The following is a 19,564-nucleotide window of genomic DNA, read 5'->3' as shown; positions in this document are numbered from 1 at the left end:
CACTATAGGAATACCTCAAGCCTTTACAAGCAAAGATGCACATATGCCAATAAGAGACTGATCAATCGCAGTCCTAAATAACAATGGGAAGATACAAGTAAACAGCATATAGTGGATTTAAAACTTCACTCCATTGCACAAGCAGGTGGCTATCGGGACTCAATAGCTGAGTGGATAACGCGATGGCGTTTGAAGCGGAAGGTATTGGGTTCGAGTCCCAGAGTGAACATCAACTCTGAGATGCAGTTACATCCAGCCGACGAGTCCCGAATAGGACGAAACACACGTTGTAGATTCCACTGCTAGCCACTATCCATCTTCGCTCGCAAACGTTTTATCTGAATGTATTTCCAAAAGAATATATCATCTCTGTAGACATCATCATAATATTCACTTGTATAACTCAGGTGACAATATAATCGAGTTAAAACAACCATTGACTAAATTAAAAATCTAAAAGTAAATAGCTCATTTCTATTGACATGAATAAATATCTATACTGAATAAGTTATTTAGTCTGAACCACTGATTTGATTGTCGAATTATTTCAGTCACTATTTCTAAGTATAGGCTTTCAAAAAATTATTTGAACTTATTAATATGTATTGTTTATGATAGAATAAACTCTTTTTGAGGTGTAGACCAATGATAATCATGATATCATTATTTCATCTTGTAATACATGAAGATACTCAATAATTAAAGAAACGGAGAATAAGTGAAAAAAACATCCACAATTCAGAATAAAGTTGATATTATGGAATCTATTATTTTAGTTTGGCGTGCCTTTCATAAGTTCAAAAGGTAACTTCATCTTCAGTGGATAAAATAAATTCTGATAAATTGTTTATAGATTTAGATTTCAAGGAACGTTATCCTACAGTAGACAGTTATCTAAACAATACTATATAATATCTAATATACTTCTTATACAAATGATCTTCTATCCAATATGAGGCGAATCAGAGGAATTTTAGTATCTTAATTTCAGTAAGTTAATGTTTAGAATAATAGTATAAATGATTTAACCAACTTGCTATTGAAAACAATCAAAAAGAAATTATTCTCTACAGGAGGCTAGGAAAGATTGCATTATAAATTGATTCGACAATAAATAACAAATGAGGTTACGTACTAATCAAGGGGTAAGGAAGAAAATAAGTTATGGGTCAGATAGTCCAATTGACAAGATAACTAGTTCGATACAAGAGCATTTGATCAACTGTGGACACATTGCTCCAAAAGACTCGTCTTTTAAAGTAATCTATAGAGTCAAAGGAACCGGATCAAAGGGGGGGGAGTCGGATCAATATTTTATGCACTGCTAAAGCATTGACAATCCATGAACTCAAAAAGAAATAAATGAACTTAGTGTGTTTCAACAACATTATTAGATCTGAAAATAAACTAATTGCAAGTGGATGATGGTTATTTTAAATATTTGTCGATGTATTTACCATTTTTGCTTACTTATACTAAAGTTATTATGTAACAATTTTTAGTGATCATGGTGGACTAACAGGTTCACCAAGACATCCTGGAGATTTTGGAAATCATTATGTGGGTCAACATGGTGTTTTGAATTTCGATTTCGATGTTGATATTTCTTCTATTACTAAATTTGATGGATTTGTTGGAAGAGCAATGGTTATCCATGAGAAAGAGGATGATTTAGGCAAAATGAATGACGAGGGCAGTCGCAAGACAGGCAATTCCGGTAAACGTTTAACATGTGCTGTAGTTGGTATTTGGAGAGCTTCATAAACTAATTGTGGCTCATCTTTCATATTTGTTTACGAAGAGAGTAATTCAGAACGACTTGTTACTTACCTAAATCTAATTCTATCAAACTCCATTGATATACAGTTTTAAAAGCTTTTGTTTTGATTCTTTCATTTGTTGAGCCAATGTAAATATTATTAAACGTTGGACAGTTTATAGTAGCAATAAAGTTTTTCTTAGTTTCATTACACATTATGGTTAGTCTTGAGCTTGTGAGTTCTGTGGAAATGTTTATATTACTGTTTTGAAATCTTTAGAATGTATCATTTCTGTTATGACTATAAAAAATAGACGTATGATAATTCGTTACTGATTTTTATGTCCGGCTTTTATCACGTGAATTATCCACCAATCGAAATAGACTTTTCCGATCCTAACACTGTGACAAATCAATGACGTTCGACCAGTATGAGTAATCTAGCGTCCTTATTGGTCCTTTGCTCGCCTAGCCCTTCCACTTGAGTCCAGAACACCAATGACAGCTTCTGCTATGCGAATCATTTATTTCAAGCACACTCTGTTTATATACCAGACAGACAGAGCACATCACACCATAAAATAGAAAATAATATTTGTACAAGATCAAGCCAAATGTGGCTGTGAATATGGGACACAGTAATCAATAAACTGAACATAATTTAGGAACAGTAAATCATACAGTAATAATTCATAGGTCAAAATGAAGCTTACAATAAGATGAATATAGATATACACAACCTAGTTACTTAGTAGTTAAACAATAAGAATATTTATAGAATAATCGTGCATTAATAGGTCCCGGAAGTTACGCATACTTATGTCTTCGCTAGGATATAACAATTTCCGATTCCTAGATAAAACACTGCTTCGTAAAAATATTTTCTAGTATTGTGACTCATTTCGAGTAACATATTTACTTGATATATTTGCAATAAAATCAGTTTCAGTCTAACCTGATAAAAAGTACAGTGTCTTTCAGAAATTTTTGTAACCAAACTCCGTAAAAAAAATATAAACCACCTACTGCTATAGCATTCAAAGAGGACACCCTGAAAGGAACTTAAAATAAACTATTTGTTTAACATCAGTTGGTGTTCTTTTAAGGATTCTGTTTATTTTTATTGATTACATCACGTGTAAATAGTTAGAAGCTTTAAATGAACAACTTGATCATATATTGTTGAACTAGCAAAGAATAAATGTTTCAATAATTTTCATAATGAGTTTATTTAATGAGAAATGAACTAAGATTAACTTTAACTTGTGTGAAATCTGTGCAAAAACCGATCTGCAGCTTCAATCGATAATAGAAATCAACTAATTAAGCTTCTGATTGGTGTTTGATTAGTCATCATCATGTAATTGATTATTTTTTTTCGCTATTCTTTGCCATAGTTACTAAAATTTGCATTGACATGTGACTAGAATGAGCCTATATTTAGATTATTCTTTTATGTATACAGCTATGATGTAAAGATGAGCTAGGGGTAATTTGTGCCAACTTGTTTTAAACATAGATTATAACCCTTTGTAGTCCTGTATAACACTGTGAACAGAATAACATGCTATTGGTAGATAAACATCACTGATGATTCTTCTTAGCTAATTATATGATTAGCTAGCTGTTTAAGAAACATTTCTTTGTAAATAAACATCAGCTCAAAAACTTATCTGGCCAAAATATTTATCTTCTGATTTGTGTTAAAAAAATTGATTACTTAGGGTATTAATTCACTGAGCCAAAACGATAAGAAACATGTTTGTCATTTTTATTAAGCAAGCTGCCCATTATATTGGTTCATATGTACTCAATAATTATGACTATATTGACGTTTATATTTCGAAGTATCGATAGTTGTTGTTATTTGTTGTTTATTTATATTAAACACGTTTTTTCTGAGTACCTCAAAGTAAATATCACAAATAAGCAAAATTCGTCAAAAGATCGTATTGCTCTTGTTGGAAGTCATGTATATAATTTAAAAAACAAATAAAATGCATAATAGAAGTTAATACAAGAATATCAACCACAATCCCCGAATAACTATGCTAAGTGTAACAAAGAAATTAAACTTTTAGTCTGTTAGAGGAGTGTTCAAGACTAGCTTTATTATTTCTCGTTTTGTGGCCTGGGATCTGATTCCAAATGGATTGGATGCTGATTGTCATCGAAATATACATGTCAGCTACCCTCGTATATTTCATCCATTTAAATCGCGTTGTTGAATAACGGAATTAAATAAGTCAAATACGAGAATGGATTTTTGAATACATATATTTTGTACATTCACTGATCTGGACAGGAAATGAAAGAGATGAAATGTATAGAAGAGATCGAAGTGAAATGACGCGCGGTGGAAAAGTGTGTCAGCCAACTTTATTTAATCAAGCGTTAATCAATATTCATAGCCAGGTAAAAATAGGTTACAGACATGTGATGAATGGGATAAGAAATGTACACACACACGCCCATATGAAAACAGTTAGGGTTGATAAGTGAATAACTAACATGGTCAAAACGTGACTCAAGAGAAATGGATAAATTGGCCTGTCCAGAAGTTAGGATGAGTTATATGGGCTTAACATAGTAACCGACACTACACTCTCGGTCAACTTTTTGTCGGATTTTTAGATCAACGTGATAACCAAACATTATCGGTTAAAGTGATATTTTTTTAGCTTTGTCCATTCATTACGCGATGTCCATCCTAATTATATGATACTACATGACAGAATGTCGATTAAATGCTAATCATACTATTCACTTCATCAAATGTACTAAGACAAACTTTACTCCAGCATTATCTTGTTATTTTTCTTCTGAGTACACTTCACTAAGTCCTGGAGTCATCTGACAGCTTTTTGTTTGCGTTTGACAAAACGCAAATGATTATTTGTTTGTCATCAAAATAAGTGTACATATGTATTATAGTACAATTTCAGCGTTTAACTAGCAGTCACGTAGATTTGTGACTTGCTCTATATAGCAAAAGAAATTAGTAACAAACAGGGCATTTTAGAAACCCTGAGAAATTGAACGTTAAGAAGGGTAAGTACATTATCCATACAAATTAACTGCACATTGTCATGATCTCTCTTATTACGACCCAGCTAATCCTATTGCTTAGTATTTTTCGAACACCTTACTTCACTCAACAAGTCCTTAAGTCAGAACATGGCTAGATAGGAACGTAATTTTACTCCAACGGTTGAATGGAAGTAGGAATCTGTAGGGTTTGGATGAACCAATAATACTTTTGTATTGATGACTGTTTTGTGTGTGTGTCAAGTACAATCCCTAGTCAGTGGTACGATGAATTAGAGAGAATAGCAAGTTTTCCCGAAGCAATCAGAGAACCAGTTTGCCCAGATATGAAGTTTGCACAGGTAGAAAATCCAAATCAAGTTCAAGATTGTCCTAATGAGTCTGAGGCAGATGCATGTTTTCCATTTGATTGTTTCGCAGGTGAATCAAGCCTAGATGAATCAAATGTGTTAATTACACGTATCAATGCATATTTACCTGTGTATTCCAAGATGAATAACAAGTAGAATATGTATCATAATTTTTCTGCAAGTCAAAGTCACATGATAGAATGCCTCAAATAACGTGTCAGTTTTTATCTCCAAATACTCACATCTAATAATAGAAGCGTGAGTTATAAGAAGATAATGCAAATTAGGAACGTCGAATTGGTTATAACATTGCGATGTAAGAACCCAACATTATTTCGTGGGGGAGGATAATGTTGTAAAGTCTATATTTCAAACTCTAGATATCAGTGGTTTCACTACACATCAAACATGATGATCGTATACAATTCTAGGAATCAGGTGAATCTGTTCCAATTTCGGTTGTTAATTTTAATACCAATGAGTATATTCTAGATTGTAGAGAGTCTACATCTATTACACAGTCGGGTAGACGCGTGATGAACCTAAAGAGAAGAGGTACGATTGATCGCAGAAATCTGGGTCCTCATTTAAGCTGTGGCGGATGTGGTATTTGAATGAACCAATGATTCTTTTGTATTGATGACTGTTTTGATTTTGAATTCCAAATACAGTATATTCGTTCGTGCTCATCTAATTCCTCTTGATAAAATTGCGTTATTACCGAGATTACTAGTTTATACTATGATTCAAATACTCCTAAACATCACAGAATCACAATAAGAAAAACGTCAGCATATTTATAAGTTTTACGCAAGAATTTTCCACAGTCTTATCCAAATATCTATCAGCTCCGATTGACTCAAAAGTGGCCAATCAACGTGCCACAGCGCAATTTTGCACGAAACATGCCTCAATTCAATCTCTTTCCCTCTAACACACATAGTTTAAACATTCGATATAGATTAAATGGCATCATCGTTTTTCATGAACAACAAAGTCATAGTCTCTTATGAAATCAGATAGTAAACTCCCACTGAAACTTATATCAAGAAGGTGGTTTAAAAAATCGTTTTTCAAGAAAACTACGAATACTCTTCAATATTAGAACGAATAGTTTGATAAAAATTGGGCTCCGAGTATAGAGAAGACATAATGTTTGGAAATTATATTAGAAATAATCTCAGTGATTGAAATTTAAGTAGTTCCAACGTTTCGTCTAGCAAACTTGTCTGGACGTCTTCAGGGTGGAAGTCCAGACACCTTTGCTAGACGAAACGTGGGAATTAGTTAAACTTCAATCACTAAGATTATTTCAAATATAATTTTCACATATCAAACTAGTTATCTGATGGCTAAAATAGGTGCTTTGCGTGAACATCAACTTTAAAGACGATAAAACTAAAGTTAATAAAATGTTTCAAATTCTCTCAAAAGAGCGTTCGTCGGATCAACTGAGTGGTCAATGTTCACAAGTTTACCTGTGCTTCCTAATAATCTAAAAAAAACAATTTCCCTTATCCTACTACTTTGATATGTTTTCATCAATTCATCTGTTTCAAGAGTTGAGTATATTGGTTGTTTAATGATAATTCTAACCAGCAATTTTAAGAACACTATTTTATATGGTTAAAAAGAGCTAGCAGTGGGTTTACAAGAAGTTTCATAACAGAGTACTTAGTGAAAATAAGTCATAGATTAAAGCATACCCACTATTCACAGTCGTCTACAGGGTGAATAAACGTCACCCGAAGATAGCGTTTTCTTCCATGCTTCTTTCATAGTTGACACCTTTGTCACATATAAACATAATCTAAAACTGTATATATCAGAGAAATATATTTATTTTTTTCTGTCATGATTTTAAAATCTATTTTCCTCCCTCCTCTTGTAGTGTATTGACTCCTTCACCAAAACAAGTTAATCGCGTCTACATGAACTTTCTGAAGATATTGTTGTGTCAATAATTTATTTTACCATGTCATTCAACCGATTTTCACATTCATTATTCTTTATATAATCATTATTATCTAACTCTAATCAGTTCACCAAACTACTCCACAATCTATTTTCTGCGGCTTCTCACTAGATTTCTTGGAATTACCTCTCGAAATGAGTTGCTAGTGAGCACATGATTATTGTCAGTGTAGGGTCATGTTGTAGATTATTGCGTTTACATAGACTACTTCACTGAATGAACTGACGGAAGTTAATTAGGTACACCAGTGGATGTCAGTAAAGTTTTTTAGAGGCTACGAACTTACCACGGGAACGAAATCTCTGGGTTCAATCCTCGGTGGCGGGTTCGTTGGTGAACACTGTTGAATTCCATACTAGAATTAAAAATCCTCCCGATGCTTCCTGATGACCTAACTACAGTCAATCCATGATACAATCTAAAGAAGTTCAACAATTTTCACAAACGCTCCGTACTAATTACACACATATCTGACTTTCATAATGAGATTAATATTGTACTTTTCTATGCCTCTACTTATTTAGTTAAGAAAAAATGCAAACATCTTTATTCCTATCTATAGTAATTGTGATTAAATGTCAGCTTCTACTAAGTATCGAAACAATTTGATTCGTTGCCATTGTTAAGCATAACACAGTGAGTTATTTGTTTTGTTTTGATTTAGTACATGTGTACATAAACGTGGCTATGGAATTCATTAAAATAAGTTATTTATACCAATTTATATTGTTCGTCATAGGAAATGAATTAATTTGTCTTTTCTAGTCTATAATTCATAAATTTCTGAATGTTATTTTGAGCAATACAAATCTATTATTAGATGTCAAGCTATGCAAACTTGCAAGGCATATCATTACTGCTGCCATTTCAAAAGTTTTGAAAAATACCCACAAATAATCTACCACTTGCGATCCTGGATACTGAGCAACTTACTAATAATTATTCTTATGTATCGCTCATTCGTCATCAAAAACATTAAAAATCCCCATATAAAACTTTCTTGTGGTTATATCCTTCTTTTGTTGTTGCTATATAATCTTGTTTAAGGCTGAGAACTTGTGTGACTGTAGTTACTTATCGCCTTGATAATTTGCTTACATTTGCATTATTAAACTTACGGTCAAAGTCAATTTGACTTTTGACGTGTCATTGCATATTTCTTTCATGATCAGTATAATTTTTTCATGTCTTTGAAACACGAAGCAAAATAATTTTCCTAAAATTCTATTTGTACACTTTAAAAGCAAACACAACAATCAAACATCAAGTTCATATTAAAAGACTTAACCAAGTTTATTTAATAACATGTTGATCATAAAAAACATATTTTTCACCAATGGGTTTTGTCAAAGCACTACCTAGAAGTATTCAGTTTGATAAGAGTTCTCACCACATCTACACCTGAGCCTTTCTCGAGTTACTGATGGTCTCAATCCAGGGTGAACGAGCGTTGGTTATAGTAATAGCGACCCCATATCACAAAAAAGAATCTTACCGAAAAAGCTGATTATAAAAATCCAGTTCAACTATTTAAATTTTTTCCTGGACGTTAAAGGGTTATCATATAGAGGAGTCATGACGCCACACGGTGAATGTTAAGATTCTTTAGAAGTTACAAGACTAATATCTTTTCTGACAACCAGAGAAACGATTAGTATAAGTAAATAGAATGTTTGGACGATTTCAAAGACCTGGAGGATCATTTTTTTACAGAGTGACATCATCTAGAGAATCAACGAGAACCACGGGGTACTTAACAGTTCCTACACAAAAGCACATACATATGAGCCTCTGAAATATTGAACATTAAGACTCTAAGTTCCCATATCGGGAGCGTTACTGTTAGTTTTCGGAATCAGGATCTTGTGGCTTACACTTCTATCTTAATAGGACGAATGTTTGTTCTAGGAAAATGCTTGTTCAGTTGGGACCACTGATTTTTATACTTGTTGAAAATTTAACTATAAGAAATCTTAGTAGTTTCAGTGAACCATATACATTAACAGAAGAAAATAAGTTTAAAAATGGTCGTAATAAGAATGTTAGGAAAGCTAAAAACAAATTGAGTGATTTGTTATGTTGTGGTTTATAAAATGAAAAACACGAATATCTTCCTCAACATTCGACTAATTCTCATCAAGCTAACATCTCTATAAGGATGAAAATGTTTAAATGATTTTGATGGAGTTTTGTTTTCTGAGCTGGATGGTTCGGCCGTGGTGCTTTCACCGTCCTTCTGAACGACACCATCAGCACAAAATGTCGAAATGATTTTTATGTTCGTGATTGTTACATATTATTAAATCAGAAGGGGGTTTTGTGGAGATTTTAGTAATTTTATGTAGTTGAGATCATTAGTCAATTGAAGCTAGACCACCATGAAAAACCTGGAAGCACTGGACGGCCAACTCACCCTCTTGTGGGACTCCTCTGCAGTGCGCATCCACGATCCCGCCTCGCGAGATCCGAACCCAGGACCTACCAGTCTCGCGCCAGAGCACTTAACCGATAGACCACTGAGCCGGCCGGCATCCAACGGAGTTAATGTCTAACTTCAACCAATGGACGAAATTGAGCAACCATTCACCAATGTCTTCAGTGAGTCGATATCTCTCAACAAACCTGGTTGAATTCCACTGGTTACTGCTTCTCACTAGAACTCCAGGAAATACCTCATAGAGTCAGTCACTAGTGAGCATATGATCATTATCAGAAGGGAGTTTTGTGGAGATAATGATCATATGCTCACTAGTGACTGACTCCATGAGTTATTTCCTGGAGTTCTAGGAAGAAGCAGTAATCAGTGGAGTTCAACCAGGTCTGTTGGGAGATATCAACTCACTGAAGACATTGGTGAATGGTTACACATATTAGTAAATAACAATTAGAACTATTGTTTATTTATTTAGTTAACACCACAGTATGATAATAAGATCTTTTCGTTTTATATTTTTTAATCAATCATAATTTACCCTAAATAATTTCTAAACTCTAAAGATACAAAGATAAACTTTGTAATAGATAAATTATTGTAGCAGTTTAGTCATATTGCCTTTTAATGACGTGCCTTTAGAGAAAATATTGTTGATGTTACACGTGAAATTGTCTGATTTTAAACATAAAACCGTATTCTTAAAGTATGCAAACTTAATAAGGTATGTGGTTTTAAGATCATCTGACTTTAATGAATTTCTCTAGAAAGGACATCAGTTATTTACACTAATATAAATATCTGGAGATATACATGTCGTATTACTGTAAGTCAGATATTTTTAGCCCCGAAACGTTTGAATTCATTACCAACTCAAAAACAAGACTCAGTCTAACTTAAAATTACCTCATCTAATAGATGACTGATGTTTGTGTGAGATCATGGAATAAGAAACATTATGCACTTAGTTAAGAAACTTAATAGGATATGATCAGTTACATTGTGTTTGATGGGAAACGATAAATCCATAAATACTCGAGTACACTTTAACATTTTCATGCGCTTAAATATAATGCAGACTGATATGGATTAGACTGTAAGTTTCGGTGTTGATCAGCAGTAGAATATACAATGTATTTTTGTCCTTACTATTACTGGTCTGGTGAATAAAATTGGATTCGAGCGTTAAAGGTACTACTAATGCTTGAATCTCAGTGCTTTATTAAGTAAACTTATGAGTCACGGCATTCACTTGTTCAACGGGAATGAATAAGGTTTTTTTAAAGGTTCTAAGCTTTCTCGTGGTTGATATTCGGGTTTGAAGAGATCATCCTTTGTTTTCATTCTAATTCTTAGGACAGATGCCTGAGTATTGTCTACCTGTTGCCATAAATCAATCATTAATTTTTTTAATACCAAACAAATTATATACAAATCTGTATGAAAATATAACATGAAATAGAGTTTCAGGACTATATTATAGTGACAGTAAATAGGAATAATATATTTGTAAAATCTCAGAGAATGAATTTGTAGTAAATCCAACGTTTCGCCTGGCAATCTGGTCCAAGCTTTTTCAAGGAATTATAATCAAACATCAAATACTGTGAAACTATTCGCTCTAATTTAGACGAGATTTCTTATATATTATAGTGGTTTTTTATTGCTATGCATCTGTCTCCGTTTAGTCTGATTACATAAAATCATAAGTAATCTGTTTAAATGCGTATAAGATTTTGCGTCAGGGTATATTCTGTACAATTAAAAATGAAAATGAACTTTCAGTATGAATTTATTATCTGATTTTTATTATGTGGTACGTCCAACAAAAATCATTTCATGGTGCACGAAATCCTATTGTAGCACATGCTAATCTGGGACCAGAATTACCCGTTGTTCTACTGCCTTCGTCTCGATTTCTTCCAAGATCATCCCTATTTGCATGTATAACAAGTGCTCGACCAATAAATCCATCAAATGGTCCTAGTCCTTTTATAGTAACATAGAAATCAAATTTCGCTACACCACCTCGTCCAACTCTAATGTTTCCTAAATCTCCAGCGTGTCTGGGGTATCCATGACGTGGACCATGACGTCTAGAATCAAAATAAAACGAAAAAGTAACTTTTAGCTGTTTTCTTTGAAAGTACACACATAAATCAAATCATGATTTTTATATTTTTCTTTAAGAAAACTTGTAACTAAATTAAAACACTTATTACTACTTCTCCATTTTTTTTTATATATATAGCTGTTAGATTTCAAATGAACTATTTTCAATAACGAATGATATAGTGTTTTCAACTTCCAAAATATCCAAAGAATCACTTTAACAATACTCAGACTTTCTCTTCTGAAATTTTGTAAAATTTATTTTTTATTTATTGTGACAGGAGACGTTTATAACCATTCAGTTGGTAGGATTTATCTAACAATATCTACATCACTGCTGATTAGACTGAACAACCAATTTCTGAAGACAAAATCAGCATTATCTTCTGAGTAAGAAGATCAACTGATCAGTGATTAGTGCATATTTGGTTTTGAAGGTTTCGAGATCGAAATTACAAATACCCTCTTATGTTTGATACTCTTCATCAACAAAATAAAATTTCAAATTAGCGTACATTCATACTTATCAAAAACATGAATTTGACGCTATAACTGAATGTGTCATGTCGAAGTTGATTGGGTGGGCACTGATATGTTTTAAGGACAGATTATGAACAGTGATTGATCACTGAGTAGTAACTAGTTTGATATTGTCTGCTTCGTAGTATTGGGTTTGTTCTGTCAATTATTTTCAAAATATATCCTAATCGTAAATACTAAATGATATGTTATCAGGTCATTTTGCTGGGTATTTTCCTCTAAAATATGAATGTTGTTACTTGGTTAAATTGAAAAAAATGTAAATAGTGACATTGGTTTCACTTCATAGACCTTTTTTTCCCCTGTTGTTTTTATGCAAATAGGAAAGTCGAAAAACGATAAGCATAGATACTACATGTTTGTTGGAATAAAAATTTCACACCATTGTATGAAAAAATTATTTAAATCGCTAGTAATGATCAAACGTTTCCTGGGTAGTGAAACTAATAAAGAGCGTATATCCAAATTCATATGATAACAAATTAAATTGCTGATATTTTCGTCTTTTTTAGACCTTTGGAGACTTCCACGAAAGTTATATTTCCACTGTACTTTTCGTTTCTAGTAGTTTACCAGAGTCAAAAGTAGGATCTCAATAGTTTTTAAACATCTACCGTTTGTTGTATCTAAAAAAACTTCTGTCCTAGGTGATGTTAAACTCTATTAATATTGAATTTCAGACCATGAAATTGATTCTTGAATTTATAAATCTTAATATTTAAGTGAATAAAAACAGTGAGTCATTAATAGACAACGTTTCCAGAAAAGTACATTTAACGTGTCTGGATTATGGAGACCTCCACATCTGGGGGAGCACGGGATACAATAGACAGCTTGGATGCAACTGGACTATTTGGACTTCACAGACGACCTAGCTCTTCTATTTCATACATACGGACAAATACAGGTCAAGACGATCACTGTAGCAGAAGCCTCTATAGCAGAAGGCCTCAACATACACAATGGAAAAGCAAGATCCTGAAATACAATACGGAGAACACCAACCCAATCATACTTGATCGAGAAACTCTGGAAGGAGTGGAAACTTCCAAGTACCTGATCAACATCATCGATAAACAAGGATGATCTGATGCAGACGTAAAGGCAAGGATTGGCGAAGCAAGGGACGCATTCCTACATCTGAAGAATATATGAAACTAAAAAAAAACTGTCAACAAACCTCAAAGTCAGAATATTCAATAAGAGCGTCAAGATAGTTCTACTGTACGGATTTGAAACGCAGAGAACTACCACAACCATCATCAAAAATGTACGAGTATTTATAAGCAATTGTATTTACAAGATACTCAATGTCCGTTGGTCAGAAACCATCAGCAAAGACCTACTGTGGGAGAGAACAAGCCAGCTTCCAGATGAAGAGGAAATCAGGAAAAGACAATGGAGGTGTATAAGACATACGTTGAGGAAAACATTAAAGTGAATCACGAGGCAAACGTTAACTTGGAATCCTGAAGGGAAATGGGAAAAAAGCAAGACCAAAGAACACAGTGCATCGAGAACTGGAAGCAGACATGAAAAGGATGAATAACAATTGGAAATAACTGGAAAGGATTACCCAGGACAGGGTTGAATGAAGAATGCTGGTTGACAGCATATGCTTCTACAAAAGGGATAATTGGCGTAAGTAAGTAAAACTAACTAATCTAAAACATATTCAGTGATCAGAGTAGACATAGTTTAATTTCATAACTAGAATTTTATTTATATTCAGCTCTTTAGACGAAGGTATATCAATAATATTCTAATATGTATTTCACATGCTTAGTATAAAATATACAAAACGAAACTTTATAGTTTATAAAATATTGGATAAAAGCAAAACTATTATCGCTTTCATATGTTCAAAGCACATTTTAGAAACCATTCATGATATGTTATTTCGAAGCATAAGTTAAATGACTACCCAGAGTAAGCGGATCATAAACTTACTGGTTGAATGGATTGAAATGAGGACCAGCTTCAAGACACATGTTTCCAAGTCCTCCATAACGATGAACATGTGTACCCAACAGTTTTCCAGGTGGGAGTCCTGCCACGCTTCCATTAACGTACATATAATCTCCATGTTGTGTGAACCACACCGCACCTATATATGGTTCCTTCGTAAATGAAGCAATAGCCGGATCAAAATGTCTACGATGATAATCTAATGAACGTAATAATAACACACAAAAAAATATTCATTCAATCTTTATTTGACAGTCAGTTACCAAATAAGTATTAGATAAACATTAGACAACACAATGTAACTTTCAGTATTTATTTTATATGGTTGTAACAGAAGTAAACATATTTCCTGATAAATTTATTTATTATAATAAATATGTTTACCATTACAAAATTTCCATTTACATAATTACTAGCTGTTAGAATAAACAGGTAAATGACTGATATTCAAGGTTCTTATTTCACTAAATGTTCTTGAAGTTTTTAACGACTTTGTATGCACCATACTGTGTAGTTCAAATCCATACATACTATTTATCTTATATCTTTGTAAATGTTATATCCTCTTGAAATTTTAAAACAAATGCTGTGGTACTTATACGACCAGTTTCTTAAATTTATTACTGTAACATATTTAGAAGCCATTCAGAAAACGTTATCAATAGATTCATCACTGGGATCGGTTGCCGATCATTTATATATGATCACTTCTTATCATTAGTCAACCACTTTAATTGTGGTCATCTTAACAGTTGACTCATGATCATAGAAAACTAAAATAGTGTTTTGTAGCAATGAGTATTTGTTGTTTTGATTTCTACGTTATTTCCTATTTAGCTTACTTTTGTAATAATGTTTGCTTAACCAACTTGCAGACATTTTCACCTGTAAGTAAACTTCGCATTCTTTATAAATTCCTATCTCAAATTTGATCCAATAAATTCAGACTAAGTAATATATTGTAGATGATAATTCTGAGGAAATATTCCCCGTAAAACCATAAAACATGAAACATTTATCTGTCTACTGACGTATTCTTTAGATTTTTATAGTATCCATTAAAAACGCACTCTTTTCTAACAGAGAGATAGGCAAAAGTAACAAATGAAACTGTTTTTTTATGTATTTTTTTATGTATTATACTGTGCATCGAACAGCGATTTAGTTACTTGTATCTATACAATTTTTTTTCAGGTTGATAATCAAATGAAGCTTATTGAACACTTCTACACATACATTTGTTTGTAGAGTTGATTCTTGAAAGATATTGGTCATAAACTTATCAGTTGAAAACTTCTAACACCATTAAACTATTAAATCAGACTAATGAACAAATATTTACACAACAGTCATATCGTTGTTAGCAATCAGATATTAGAATGTATAATTTTTCATTTTTACGTATATAAGGAACTTAATGCAATCTTTATCAATCGAAGGAAAAATTGCTCGTTGTTCACAGAATATCATAGGGGGAAATACTAAAGAAAACGTAGATGTGTTCTCATTTTAGAATGAAAGTAGTGAAACTGAAGTTGTGTGAAATTCTCTGGATTAGAATTATTCTCTAACTCTAAGCCATGGTGTGCCCAATGTATTTCACTTATAGTAATGATCATATCATGGAATCAATGAACAGAATAAGGTTAGTACTAAACAATAGACTAACATTACATTAGTTGGAATTCGATGGTCAGTCAGAGTGGCTCCATAGATTACTTCGAAAATGTAAAAAAACTTTGAAAATTAAGCAATCTCAAGTATGCAAGCAATATTCCTGAAGAAGTGTGAAAATGTATTTCACACTTAATCGAATTCCCTCTCTGAATGCTTGCAAATAACAAGAAACTAATACATTACTTGATTTTATTAGCTCCATGTTATTTGACTAACATTATGCTTTTTGTCATTGCGATTCTACTTCAGACTCTTATTTTTAAAAACTTAAACAAAAGAGTCAAATATATAGTGTAATTCAATATTATTCTTATTCTAATTCAATGAGTAGTGGTAAAAGGTTGTCTTTAAGCATACTTAGATCGTCATAGACATTTTCTTTTCTTTCCACATTAAGATAAAATTCAAAAACAATTTTTGAATGGAAAATGTAATTTTGACATGACTGTAATCGCAAAATAAGGTTTTGAGGAATATATTGAGGAATATATATATATATATATATATATATATATATATATATATATATATATGAAACGTACATATATAACTTACATGAGTAACCATATCCATATGCGGAACAATAATTATCAAGAAGAATAAATAATATAACTAAATAGGAATATACTGTCATTTTAATTAATTTCTAAAACATTTTAGCGATGCTACATTTATGTAATTAGTGTACAGTGAAGTTATTCGTTGCACTTTCGACTTTTTTCTCATCTGCTCAGAATACTCAGTTCACATATTGACCACATGGTTATTGTACAACATAGTTACTTTATTTCCACTTTTAGTACTCGATTTAATTAATAATAATAATAATAATAATAAATCTTTCTGTAAAATTGATTAGCATCATGCATAGACGAAGTTAATCCATAAATTACATAGTTGCGCAATACATTTTTGGAACAATCGGATAATAGATTTATCTTCAATGACTTGTAATAGGAAAATAAAGTGAAGCTGATTAAACTAGGTATGTCCTTTTGGAAAGTTTGGGAAGAAATAAACGATTGTACAAAGAATAAAACGTAATAACAGCTATAAACTTATTACTACCCTAGTAATCCAATTATTTTGTGTTTTTTTTCTTGGTCAGTAGTTTTGTTTTGGTTAATATTTAGTTTTGTATTATATTCCTCTTCCATTACCTAATTCTTAAACCACCCTTTCAGTCACACATTTCCGCTCACTTGATTCTCTTAAATTATGTGAACTTTTCAAATTCTATTCAATTATTACGTAACCCATCCTATTTGTATGTAAGAACTTTCATCTAAGTTAGAGCGAATAGTTTCACAGTATTTGGGCGCCTAGTTGATGTAAGACATTAAATAGGAATAATATATTCCCTGAGATTTTACAAATATATTATTCCTATTTAACGATTTGGTGGACTTTGAAAATGGCGTGAACTGCTATTGTCGGTTTAATTTGAAGTCTGTTCAGTTCTACGGGATTATTAGGTGGTTTCTTTGTGTACCTAATACGTTCTTTGGCTCGAATTAAGATTTTCCTGTACCGTCTAATAATCAACTGAGGTATTGATTTACTACTATCAATTCATGAGAAAAACTGGCTTCAAACAGAACTAATCTTTACAAATAAATAACTAGTGGTGTTATTGAGACATATTCCTAAAATTGTAGTGAGAACTAGTGATCAATAAAACCCAGCAATGTCAAATGTGAATACATTATTCATCACTGTCACCGAATAACTGTTATGGTATATCTCAGATTAACAACATTTTAAAGTGTAAATCACTCTATTTCAATTTGCTGACTTGTAGGTGTCGTGCTCACTATGAGACCTGAATATACTCAGCACAATCTCACATTTAGGTGTTGTTGGACACCTCTATTAAGTCCAAAACTTCCAGGACTTCTTCCTTTACTGCCGTTTATTTCCAATGGTTTCCCACAAAGTTAGGCTTCCGGAAGAAAAACGAATAATGGAGTGGAGAAACCTGATAAATTTAATTGAAGGTAAAATAATTTATGAAAGTGAGACAAAAAGCCATAACCTTTCTTTCGGCTTATGATGTAGCTCCTAAGACGCTTTAATTTAAAATTTCGTACTGCTGTTTAGAATAAATCTGACAGTATTGTAATTTTTGATAAACGAACCCGCCAATGACATCAATAAACCGCCTCCACCAGATTAACTCTCTTTGGCCCTTTATGAATAAGACTTGCTTATTCACCCATTATGATTATTATGTTTGCCATAAACGATATTCGGTTTTAACAGTTAAATTTACCAGTCACTCTAAGGTAGACCACTATTTAAAACCTGGTAAGCACTGGAAAGCCGCTTCGTCCTGGTGTGGAACTCCTTGGAAGTTCGCATCCATGATCCCTCACGTGAGACTCAAACCCAGGACCTTCAGTTTCACGTACGGACGCCTAACCTCCAGAGCACTGAGCCGGTATGCAACTGTGTTAATGTCGAACTAAAGCCGATCCGCGGAGGGTTGGACAACCATTCATCCATTGTCCGAGGTGGATAACTGTCTCCACTCGGTACGGACTGAACTCCACTGGTCACAGCTTCTCACTAGAACTCCAGGAAATCCATCTTGAAGCCAGTCACTAGTGAGCACATGATTACCATCAACGTGGGTTCGAGCCCTGTACGCAGGATCGTGGATGCGAACTTCCGAGAAGTCCCACACCAGGACGAAGCTGCCGTCCAGTTCTTCCAGGTTTCCAATAGTGGCCTAGCCTAGATTGATTCGTGAATTTAACTTTTAAAATATTGCAATCTCCACAAATCTCAATACTGATATTAGGTTTGTTGACTCATTTTTCCTATCCTCTGGTTACTGTTTGGTATGTTATTCATGTTTTTTTCTTTTTCCCTGTTTTTTTTATTACTAACAATTATAATCTACTCTCTAGAAACAAATGAATTTTACCGAATTATATGGCTGACTTGTTCTGACTTTGGCTAAGCCAAGACTCTGTGCTCGACGTTCTGGGTAATAGTGTAGAATTGCGTCTGTAGGAAATTATTTCCAATAGTAATCTTTATTTCGTTTAGCCGTAGAATGTAAGTCACAATGACTAATATTTGTGGTAAGTCTAAGTTACCCCTGTCACAATGGAGCATGAGACAAAATTCCACTATTAAATAGGTACACATCTTATTGGGAAACATTTTAAACTCTTAATTGTGGTGGCGAGTAAAAAATAGAATACCTGTAAGTCTCAGAGAATCGGAATATTACTGCTTTAGAAAATAAAGTATTTGTATCTTTTCTTTGAACCTCAGGGTAAAATCATTTTCGAAGATTTTTGTCATTATTTCATGTAATTTGGAACTGACATTATCGCATAAGCTATGATAATAAATATCCCTTGTCAGTAAATGCAAAAATAAATAAGCCTTAACATGATTATTCAATATCCAGTAACAGAAAAGCTGAACGTATTCTTTAATTTTCACACATGACTGATTCACTGCTTTATTAACATTGCACATGTTAATGTATGAAATGTGACAGTTTCATACTACAGGAAAACAGTATATTTCCACTTGCAGTTTTAGGTTAAATAAATAGGGCGTATATGTGGATAAAATCATGTACAAATGATACTAAGTAATAAGTACAATTATATATTGCGATAATCTCAATGACCATGGCGTAACTAAATATGTTCAACTTAGTTCATGTACTAACTGTTTTTCAG

At 32.8% G+C, this 19,564-nt stretch overlaps 2 protein-coding genes and 1 non-coding gene across 3 annotated transcripts in view; 2 read left to right on the top strand and 1 right to left on the bottom strand.

The window, feature by feature from the left end:
• Smp_174810 (cu/zn superoxide dismutase,putative) overlaps positions 1-2,088 on the top strand; it is a gene marked incomplete at its 5' end in the record, with an annotated part of 3,364 nt that extends 1,276 nt beyond the window's left edge. The window contains one exon of the mRNA XM_018794586.1: positions 1,503-2,088. Within this exon, the coding sequence (XP_018647048.1) occupies positions 1,503-1,764 (262 nt within the window). The 3' untranslated portion in view covers positions 1,765-2,088. The remainder of the gene's footprint in view (positions 1-1,502) is intronic.
• On the top strand, positions 161-227 carry Smp_tRNA_00755_Pseudo_TTG.1.1. The gene has a single exon. It is a non-coding gene (tRNA).
• A 9,249-nt stretch (positions 2,089-11,337) lies between the features above and the next one.
• On the bottom strand, positions 11,338-16,500 carry Smp_095980 (superoxide dismutase precursor (EC 1.15.1.1),putative). The gene is made up of 3 exons (XM_018794575.1): positions 16,416-16,500; positions 14,166-14,382; positions 11,338-11,659 (listed from the first exon to the last, which is right to left on the bottom strand). The coding sequence occupies exons 1-3, from the start codon at positions 16,492-16,494 to the stop codon at positions 11,401-11,403; spliced, it is 555 nt and encodes a 184-aa protein (XP_018647047.1). The 5' UTR covers positions 16,495-16,500; the 3' UTR covers positions 11,338-11,400.
• Between the last annotated feature and the right edge of the window lie 3,064 nt (positions 16,501-19,564).

This window comes from Schistosoma mansoni (assembly GCF_000237925.1).
Source record: "Schistosoma mansoni, WGS project CABG00000000 data, supercontig 0184, strain Puerto Rico, whole genome shotgun sequence".
In the NCBI taxonomy this organism is placed as follows: domain Eukaryota; kingdom Metazoa; phylum Platyhelminthes; class Trematoda; order Strigeidida; family Schistosomatidae; genus Schistosoma; species Schistosoma mansoni.
This window is presented reverse-complemented; position numbering and strand designations above follow the sequence as displayed.